Source organism: Passer domesticus, unplaced genomic scaffold (genome assembly GCF_036417665.1).
Source record: "Passer domesticus isolate bPasDom1 unplaced genomic scaffold, bPasDom1.hap1 HAP1_SCAFFOLD_243, whole genome shotgun sequence".
Lineage (NCBI taxonomy): Eukaryota > Metazoa > Chordata > Aves > Passeriformes > Passeridae > Passer > Passer domesticus.
Window position 1 is genome coordinate 12,002 of NW_026990022.1, and position 10,046 is coordinate 22,047.

General features: G+C 67.7%; 1 protein-coding gene across 1 annotated transcript; it reads left to right on the top strand.

The window, feature by feature from the left end:
• The first annotated feature begins 3,586 nt into the window (after positions 1 to 3,586).
• LOC135292231 (myosin light polypeptide 6-like) lies at positions 3,587 to 10,043 on the top strand. The gene is given in 7 exon segments (XM_064406451.1): positions 3,587 to 3,695; positions 3,999 to 4,026; positions 5,766 to 5,909; positions 7,295 to 7,428; positions 7,430 to 7,469; positions 9,221 to 9,298; positions 9,813 to 10,043. Coding segments are annotated over 7 exon segments (456 nt in total). The 5' UTR covers positions 3,587 to 3,692; the 3' UTR covers positions 9,842 to 10,043.
• The last annotated feature ends 3 nt before the right edge of the window (positions 10,044 to 10,046 follow it).

Consider the following 10,046-nt stretch of genomic DNA (forward strand, 5'->3'; position numbering starts at 1 on the left):
CCGGGTTGGTTCGGGGGGGTCCCGGGGTGGGTCGGGTGGTCCGGGTGGCAGCAGCGGACCGCGCAGGTTCGAGTGGGAGCTGCCCCCCGAGGAGGCGCCGCGGCGGCGGCTGCAGGCCACGGTGAAGTGGACGCTGTCCCTCGTCAGCAGGGAGAGGAGGAGCTGGGCAAGGTCGGGGTCCCGGGGGGCTGGGGGCTGGGGGGGGCTGGGGGGGGCTGGGGGGTCAGGGTTTGGGGGGGCTGGGGGTGGCGGCGGGGGTTTGGAGTGGGTTTTGAGGGGTTTTGGGAGGTTTTGGGCAGGTCTGGGGGTTCCAGGGGTCCTGGGGGGGTCTGGGGGTCCTGGGGAGGGTTTGTGGGTTGAGGGTTTCATGGGTCTGGGGTGCTGGGTGGGTTTTGGGGGTCCCCAGGGGGTTTTGGAGGGTTTGGGGGGGTCTGGGGTCTCGGGAGGGGTTTTGGGGAGGGTTTGGGGGCTCTGGGAGTGCCCAGGTGGTCCTGGGGGTCCCTGGGGGTCCTGGGGGAGTGTGAGGGGGGCCTGGGGAGGGTCCTGGGGGGTCAGGGTTTGGGGGGGCTGGGGTTGCCGGGGGGGTTTTGGGGGTTGTGGGGGAGGTTTTGGGAGGTCTGGGGGTTCCCGGGGGGTCCTGGGGAGGTCTGGGTGGGGCTGGGGGAGTGTGGGGGGGCCTGGGGAAGGTTTGGGGGTTCAGGGTTTGGGGGATCTGGGGGTCCCCAGGAGGTTTTGGGGAGGGTCTGGAGGGTCTAGGGGTGCCGGGGGGCCTTTGGGGAGGGTTTTGGGGGGTCTGGGGTCCCCAGGGGGGTTTTGGGGAGGGTCTGGGGGTCCCCCCTGAGCCGTGTCCCCCCACAGCTGCAGCTGGAGCTGGCCAGGTGGATCTGAGCGAGGGGGAGCCGCGCTGGTGAGGGGCTGGGGGCTTGGGGTGGTGGGGAGGGGTCTCTGGGAGGGGCTGGGGGCTGGGGGGGGCTGGGGAAGGGTCTGTGGATTGTGGGGAGGGGGCTGGGGGGTGGGGAAGGGTCTCGGGTGGGGCTGGGGGGCTCCGAGGAGGGGTCTGTGGGGCTCAGGGGGGTCTATAGGGTGGGGAGGGGTCTCTGGGGAGGTGCCTGTGGTGTGGGGAAGGGTCTCTGGGTGGGGAGGGGTCTCTGGGGTGGGGAGGGGTCTCTGGAGGGGGTCTATGGGGCTGGGGAGGGGTCTGTGGGTTTTGGGGGGGGTCTCTGGGGTGGGCAGGGGTCTCTGGGTGGGGAGGGTCTCTGGGTGGGAGGGGTCTGTGGGTTTGTGGGGGGGTCTCTGGGTTAGGGGGGTCTCTGGGGTGGGGGGTGTCTGTGGGTTGGGGAGGGGTCTCTGGGGGGTCTCTGGGGTGGGTTTGGGGGTCTCTGTGTGGGGAGGGGTCTCTGAGGTGCCCCCCCCCCCCAGGTACGAGCTGCAGGACGATCGAAGCCTCCCCTGAATTTGGGGACCCCCCGGGACCCCCCCCACCCCCAAATCCCCTCGGGGGGCTCAGGGGGCCCGGGACCCCCCCCCAAATCCCCTCGGGGGGGTTCAGGGGGCCCGGGACCCCCCCCCAGCTGCTGCCGCCCCCCCCCACCAAAGAGGCTCCGGCCCCCCCAGACTGTTCTGAACGCCGTGCCTTGAGACCCCCGGGACCCCCAAAATGGGGGACAGGGGTGTGTCACCCCCCCGGGACCCCCAAAATGGGGACACGGGTGTGTCACCCCCCGGGACCCCCAAACCGGGTGTGTCACCCCCCCGGGACCCCCCAAAATGGGGACAGGGGTGTGTCACCCCCCCGGGACCCCCCAAAATGGGGACAGGGGTGTGTCACCCTCCCGGGACCCCCAAAATGGGGACACGGGTGTGTCACCCCCCCGGGACCCCCAAAATGGGGACAGGGGTGTGTCACCCCCCCGGGACCCCCAAACCGGGTGTGTCACCCCCTCCCCGGGACCCCCAAACCGGGGGGGACACCGGGGTGTGTCACCCCCAACCCCCCCCGGGGGACGCTTGGAGCTGCTGCTGCCACCGCCGAGATGCCACCAAAGTGTCACCAAAGTGTCACCAAAGTGTCACCAAAGTGTCACCACCGCCTGGATGTCCCCAAAGTGTCACCGGGATGTCACCAAGGTGTCACCGGGATGTCCCCAGATGTCACTGGGATGTCCCTGAGATGTCCCCAGATGTCACCGGGATGTCACCGCAGAGATGTCCCCAAGGTGTCACCAATGGGATGTCCACCAAAGTGTCACCACAGTGTCACCAAAGTGTCACCAAAGTGTCACCAGGATGTCACCAAGGTGTCACTGCCAGGATGTCACCAGGATGTCCCTGGATGTCACTGGGAGATGACTGGGATGTCACCACTGAGGTGTCCCCAAGGTGTCACCAGGATGTCACCAGGATGTCCCCAAGGTGTCACTGCCTGGATGTCACTGGGATATCACCGGGATGTCACCACCAACATGTCCCCAAGGTGTCACCACTGGGATGTCACTGGGATGTCCTCAAGATGTCCCCGGGATGTCACTGGGATGTCCCCAAGATGTCACCACCAGGATGTCCCCAGGTGTCACCAGGACGCCACCGCCAGGCTACTGCATGATGCCACCACCGTGCCGCCACCGGGATGTCCCCGCGCCTGCCGCCACCGCCGGGATGTCCCCGCCGGGATGTCCCCAGCTGTCCCCAGCTGCCACCGCCGGGATGTCCCCGGCTGTCCCCCGCTGCCTGCCCGGGGCTGTCGCTGTCCCCGCACTAATAAAGGAGGGAGGACACGGCGGTGGCTTTGAGTGGCCTCGGGGCAGGGGTGGGGTGTCCCCTCTGTCACCCCCGCGGTGTCCCCAGCCTGGGGTCCCTGCTGGGCTGTCCCCAGGGGGTGAGCGGGTGTCCCCAAAACGGGGGGGGGTCCTTTGGGGGTGTCCCCTGTGGGGAGCAGGGCTGGGTGTCCCCCATGGCGGTGTCCCTGTGGGTGTCCCCTGTGGGGCTGGGTGGTCCTTGGGGTGTCCCTTTGGGTGTCCCCTTCTGTGGTGTCCCCATGGGGGTACCCCTCATGGGGGTGTCCCTGGGGTGTCCCCTCTGGTTCCAGACACCAGGTGACCCCCCTGAGGTGTCCCTGGGGTGTCCCCTCTGTGATGTCCCCATAGGGGCGGCCCTGGGGGTGTCCCTGTGTGATGTCCCCCATTGGGGTGTCCCTTTGTGTGTCCCCGTGGGTGTCCCCATGGGTCCCAGACACCGAGATGTCCCCTGAGGTGTCCCCTGAGGTGTCCCCGGGGCTGTCCCCGTGTGATGTCCCCATTGGGGTGTCCCTTTGGGTGTCCCCGTGGGTGTCCCCGTGGGTCCCAGACACCGAGTGTCCCCCCGAGATGTCCCCTGAGGTGTCCCCCGTGTGATGTCCCCCCTTTCGGTGTCCCCTGGGGTGTCCCCATGTGACGTCACCCCTTTGGGGGGGTCCCCGGGCGTTGTCCCCGTTCGGGGGGGGTGGGGGTGTCCCCTGTGCCGGGGGTGTCCCCGTGGGGGGGGTGGGGGTGACATCTCCGTGCCCATCTATAGCCAAAACATCCCCGCGGGGAAAGGGGCGTGGTCCCCACCCGGCCCCGCCCCCTCATGAATAATTAACCCGCTCATTAGCGCCGTGACGCAGCCGCGCGGTGACGCCCGAGCGAGCGCAGGAACGAACGGGAGCGGCCGCCGCCATGGTGGGCACCGGGAGCGGGAACCGGGAGCGGGAACCGGGAACGGGAACGGGAACGGGCACCGGGAGCGGCACCGGGAGCGGCCCCGGGAGCGGCGGGCGGGGCCGGGCGGGGCGGGGGATGCGCGGGCGGGGGTCGCACCGGGGGGGAGCGTGGGGCGGGGATGGCGCGGGAGGTCCCGGCGGCACCGGGCGGGCACCGGGCGGGCACCGGGCGGGGGCGGCGGCTCCATCCGCGGGGGATGCCGCTGCCGGTACCGCTACCACCGGTGCCGGTTCCCGCTGACCCGCCGCGCTCTCCCCGCAGTGCGACTTCTCGGAGGAGCAGACCGCGGGTGAGTGACCGGCACCGAGCACCGGGCACCGGGCACGGGGAGCGGAGCCCCCAGCTCGGGGCACGGCCAGGGCCCCCCCGGCCCGGCGCCGCCGCTCCCGGTGCCGCCGCCCTCGGTGCTTCCTGCGCGGCCTCGGGCGGGGCCTTTCCCGGGGCAAAGTCCGGCCCGGGCGGGGATGGGGGATGCGGCACCGGGACAGGAACCGGGACACGAACCGGGGCCGGCACCGGGATTGCAACCGGGATCGGGACCGGCACCGGCACCGGGGGGGTTCGGGCCCCTCCTGCGCAATTTGCCCTTATATGGGCATGGCGCGCGCCCGCCGCGCATTCCTGCGGGGCGGGGCCGGCGGATTCCGGAGCGCTCCCGGTGCCCCGGGACCCAACGGGCTTCTCCCGGTGCCCCGGGACCCGCCGGGCTCCTCCGGGACCCACCGGCACCGGCAGCATCCCCGAGGGCGGGACCCCGCCCGCATCCCGGCCCGGCCGGCGTCGGGTTCCACCGGGAACCGGATCCCACCGGGAACCGGATCCACCGGGAACCGGATCCTACCGGGAAACCGGATCGCACCGGGGAGCGAAACCCGAGCGCGGCCCCGGAGAGGGGGGGTCTGGAGGGGTGCGGGGTCCCGGGGGTCCCCCAGGTGTTGGGTACCGGGAGTGGTCCCGGTGTGTCGGGGGTCCCGGTGGGACAAACCGGAGGTCCCGGTGCCGTGGGGGTCCCGGTGATGTTCTCACCGGGGGTCCCGGTGTCCCGGTGCTGCTGGCATGGGGGTCCCGGGGGGTTTGGGGTCCCTGGGCCACTGACCCGGGGTAGGTCCCGGTGCCCCGGTGGTCCCGTGGTGAGCCGGGGGGGGTCCCGGTGGTCCCGGCACTGATACAGGGAGGGTCCCGGTGGTCCCCACAAGTGCCCCGGGAAGATCCCGGTGGTCCCACACTGACCGGGGGGGGGGCAGGTCCTGGTTGTCCCGGGTGCCCCAGCAGGGTCCCGGTGTCCCAGTGGTCCCGCACTGCCCCGGGGGGTTCCCGGTGGTCCCAGACTGGTCCCAGATCCCGGGAGTCCTGTGCTGACCGGGGGGGTCCTGGTGGTCCCTCACTGACCAGGGGGGTCCCGGTGGTCCCAGACTGCGCCGGGGGGATCCTGGTGGTCCCTCACTGACCAGGGTGGTCCCAGACTGCCCTGGGGGGATCCCGGGAGTCCTGTGCTGACTGGGGGGGTCCTGGTGGTCTCACACTGACTGGGGGAGATCCAGGTGGTCCCGCACTGCCCCGGTGGTCCCACACTGACCAGGGGGGATCCTCCGTGGTCCCACACTGACCGGGGGGGTCCCGGGGGTCCCACACTGACCGGGGGGGGTCCCGGTGGTCCCACACTGATCGGGGCGTCCCGTGCTGACCGGGGGGATCCCGAGGGGGTCCCGGGGGTCCCGCACTGACTGGGGGGGTGCCAGGGTTCCTGTGCTGACCGGGGTGGTCCCGGGGGGGTCCTGGGGGTCCCTTGCTGACCGGGGGGGGGTCCCGGGGGTCCCACACTGACCGGGGGGGTCCCGGGGGTCCCACACTGATCGGGGCGTCCCGTGCTGACCGGGGGGATCCCGGGGGGGTCCCGGGGGTCCCGCACTGCCTGGGGGGGTGCCAGGGTTCCTGTGCTGACCGGGGTGGTCCCGGGGGGGTCCCGGGGGTCCCTTGCTGACCGGGGGGGGGTCCCGGGGGTCCCACGCTGACCGGGGGGTCCCGCAGAGTTCAAGGAGGCGTTCCAGCTGTTCGACCGCACCGGCGACGGGAAGATCCTGTTCAGCCAGTGCGGGGACGTGATGCGCGCGCTGGGCCAGAACCCCACCAACGCCGAGGTCATGAAGGTGCTGGGCAACCCCAAGAGCGATGGTGAGTGGGGGGCGAGGGAGACCCCTCCCAGACCCCCAGGACACCCCCAGGACACCCCCCAGCCAGCCAGCCCCCAGCCCTGAGCACTGCGGAGAGAACCAGCGAGACCCCAAACCCCGAGACCCCTCCTCACCCAATCCACCCCAGCCCCAAGCACTGCAGAGAGCACCCCTGAGACCCCCACCCCAAGTCCTCAGCACCAGCAAGACCCCCACCCCCAAACCCCCAGCACCAGTGGGACCCGCATCCCAAAACCTCAGCACCCCTGAGACCCCTAAACCCCGAGACCCCTCCTCACCCAATCCACCCCCAGCCCGGAGCACTGCAGAGAGCAGCCCTGAGACCCCCACCCTCAAACCCTCAGCATGAGTAAGACCCCCACCTCCAAATGCTCAGCTCCAGCGAGACCCCCACCCCCAAATCCTCAGCACCAGTGGCAGACCCCAACCCTGAGACCCCTCCTCACCCAATCAATCCCAATCCCTCAGCACTGTGAGACCCACAGCCCCAAACCCTCACTACCAGTGAGACCCCGACCCCTGCCCCCAAATTCCCAGCACCAGTGAGACCCCCATCCCTAAATCCTCAGCTCCAGTGGCAGAGCCCAACCCTGAGACCCCTCCTCACCCAAGCACTGCAGAGAGCACCCCTGAGACCCCCTCCCCAAACCCTCTGCAGCCCTGAGACCCCCATCCCCAAATCCTCATCACCAGAGATCCCCACCTCCAAATCCTCAGCTCCAGCGAGACCCCCAGCCCCAAATCCTCAGCTCCAGTGGCAGATCCCAACCCTGAGACCCCCGCCCTCACCCACCCAACCCTAACCCCTGACCACTGTGGGACCTCCACCCCCAAATCCTCAGCACCAGAGACCCCCAGCCCCAAATGCTCAGCACCAGAGACCCCCACCCAAATTCCCAGCACCAGCAAGACCCCCACCCCCAAATCCTGAGCACCAGAGACCCCTACCCCTAAATCCTCAGTACCAGTGAGACCCCAAATCCTCAGCACTCCTGAGACCCCATCCCTAAATCCTCACCACCAGTGAGACCCCCAACCCCAAACTCTCAGCACCAGAGACCCCCACCCCCAAACCTCACCACCCCTAAATCCTCACCACCAGTGCAACTCCCAACCCCAAACCCTGAGCACCAGAGACCCCCACCCCCAAACCCTGAGCACCAGAGACCCCCAACCCCAAATCCTCATCACCAGTGCAACTCCCACCCCCAAATTCCCAGCACCAGGGACCCCCACCCCCAAACCCTGAGCACCAGAGACCCCAAACCCTCATCACCAGAGACCCCACCCCAAACCCCGAGCACCACGCCCCCCATCCCCAAAACCCCCTTGGAAGGACCCCCCCCCAGCGTGCCCGTCCCGCAGAGATGAACGTGAAGACGCTGAGCTTCGAGCAGTTCCTGCCCATGATGCAAACCATCGCCAAGAACAAGGACCAGGGCTGCTTCGAGGACTACGTGGAGGGGCTGCGCGTGTTCGACAAGGAGGGCAACGGCACCAGTCATGGGCGCCGAGATCCGCCACGTGCTCGTCACCCTGGGTGAGCCCCGGGCCCGCCAGCCCCCGGGGGGCACGGGGAACCGGGAGGGGCACGGGGGTGGGGTCCTGAAATGGGGGGGGTGGGGGGGATTAGGGGGTCCGGGGTGCTGGAGGTGCTGAGGTGGGGGTCCCTGAGGTGCTGAGATGGGGAATTCTGGGGTGTTGAGGGTCCTGGAGGTGCTGATTTAGGGGTCCTTGAGGTGCTGAGATGGGGGATTTTGGGGTATTGGAGTCCCTGAGGTGGTGATTTGGAGAATTTTGGGGTGTTGGGGGTCCCTGAGATGGTGGCATGGGGGATTTTGGGGTGTTTGGGGTCCATGAGGTGCTGAGGTGGGGGTCCTGAGGTGCTGAGATGGGGGATTTGGGGGTCCCTGAGGTGCTGATTTGGGGGTTTTGGGGTGTTGGGGGTCCCTGAGGTGCTGACTTGAGAGGTTCTGGGGCATTGGGGGTCCCTGAGGTGCTGGCATGGGGGATTTTGGATATTGGGGGTCCATGAGGTGCTGACTTGGGGGTTTTGGGTGTTGGGGATCCCTGAGATGCTGAGATGGGGGATTTGGGGGTCCCTGAGGTGCTGATTTGGGGAATTCTGGGGTGTTGAGGGTCCTGGAGGTGCTGATTTGGGGGTCCCTGAGGTGCTCATTTAGGGGTCCTTGAGGTGCTGAGATGGGGGATTTTGGGGTATTGGGGTCCCTGAGGTGCTGAGATGGGGGATTTTGGGGTGTTGGGGGTCCCTGAGATGGTGGCATGGGGATTTTTGGGGTGTTTGGGGTCCATGAGGTGCCAAGATGGGTCCCTGAGGTGCTGATTTGGGGAGTTCTGGCGTGCTGGGGGTCCCTGAGGTGCTGAGATGGGGGATTTTGGGATATTGCAGGTCCATGATGTGCTGACATGGGGGGTTTTGGGGTGTTGGGGGTCCATGAGGTGCTGATTTGGGGGTTTTGGGGTGTTGGGGGTCTCTGAGGTGCTGACCTGGGGGTCCCGCAGCTGCTTCCGGGGGGGTTCCGGGCACCCTGAGGGTTCTGCAAGTACCTCAGGGGTCCCCAAAGGTGCTGCCAGGGGTCCCAGAGGTGCTGCTAGGGGGGGTCTTGGGCACCCTGAGGGTCCCAAAATCGCTGCCAGGGATGTTCTGGGCACCCTGAGGGTCCCAAAGGTGCTGCTGGGGGGCGTTCTGGGCACCCTGAGGGTCCCCAAAGGTGCTGCCAGGGATGTTCTGGGCACCCTGAGTGTCCCAGAATCGCTGCCAGGGATGTTCTGGGCACCCCTGAGGGTCCCAAAGGTGCTGCTGGGGGGGTTCTGGGTACCTTGAGGGTCCCAAAGGTACCCACGGGAGTCCCAAAGGTGCTGCCATGGAGGGGTTTGGATGCCCTGAGGGTCCCCAAAATCGCTGCCAGGGGGGGTCTGGGCACCCTGGGGGTCCCAAAGTCACTTCCAGGGATGTTCTGGGCACCCTGAGGGTCCCAAAGGTGCTGCTGTGGGGGGGGTTCTGGGTACCTTGAGGGTCCCAAAGGTACCACGGGAGTCCCAAAGGTGCTGCCATGGAGGGGTTTGGATGCCCTGAGGGTCCCAGAGGTGCTGCCAGGGGGGGTCTGGCCACCCTGGGGGTCCCAAAGTCACTTCCAGGGATGTTCTGGGCACCCTGGGGGTCCCACAGCCGCTTCCAGGCGTGTCCTGCTGCCTCCAGTCCGAGCCTTTTAGCCCCCCCAAACCCCGAGGTCCCCCCCAGGCCCCCAGGGTGACCCCGCTGTCCCCCAGGTGAGAAGATGACCGAGGAGGAGGTGGAGCAGCTGGTGGCCGGCCACGAGGACAGCAACGGCTGCATCAACTACGAAGGTGAGGCCCGGGGGTCCCGGGGGGTGTCTGGGGGGGTCCCGGGGGGGGGTCACCCACAGCCCCACTCCCCTCCCTGACCGTCATGTCTCGTTCCTTCCCCCCAGCCTTTGTGAGACACATCTTGTCAGGGTGACGCCGCAGGGGTAACGCCTCCCCCCCGCCCCCTCCTCAAATTACTTCATTTTTTTCTTTTTTTTATCTCATTCCTTCTTTTTTTTCCTTTTTTTTTCCTGCCCTGGTGTCTTTTTTTTTAAGGAAAAAATGCAAAAAAAAAAAAAAAGGCTGCCTGGTGCTGGTGCTGCTCTTGCCCCTCGGTCGCAGCCCCCCGCCCCCGCATGCCCTCTGCATGGAGCCCCCCCTGCGTGCCAGGCTGGATTTGGGGAGGGGCTGCAGGGTCCTCCCTGCGCTCTTCAGCCGTTTTCACTTTTGGTTTTTCCTGCCTCTCTCCGGGCTTTGGGGTGGGTGGGCCGGCAGACCCCTCCTCATTTTTTTTCCCCCCCTTTTCTCTCCACAGAGCTGGTCCGGATGGTGCTGAGCGGATGAAGACCCCTCCCCATCATTGTGCCCCCCTCCCCTCATTATCCACCCCCTCCTCACTCGATTTTGTGCCTTTTCCCTCGTTTTTCTGTCGCCACCACCTCCCCAAAGCCCCCCCGCGAGCCCCCCCCTCAGCCCCACCGGCTAAATTATTGAATTATTGCTCCACAGCATCAAATAAAGGCTCAGAATGGGCGCTGTGCCCCCCCCC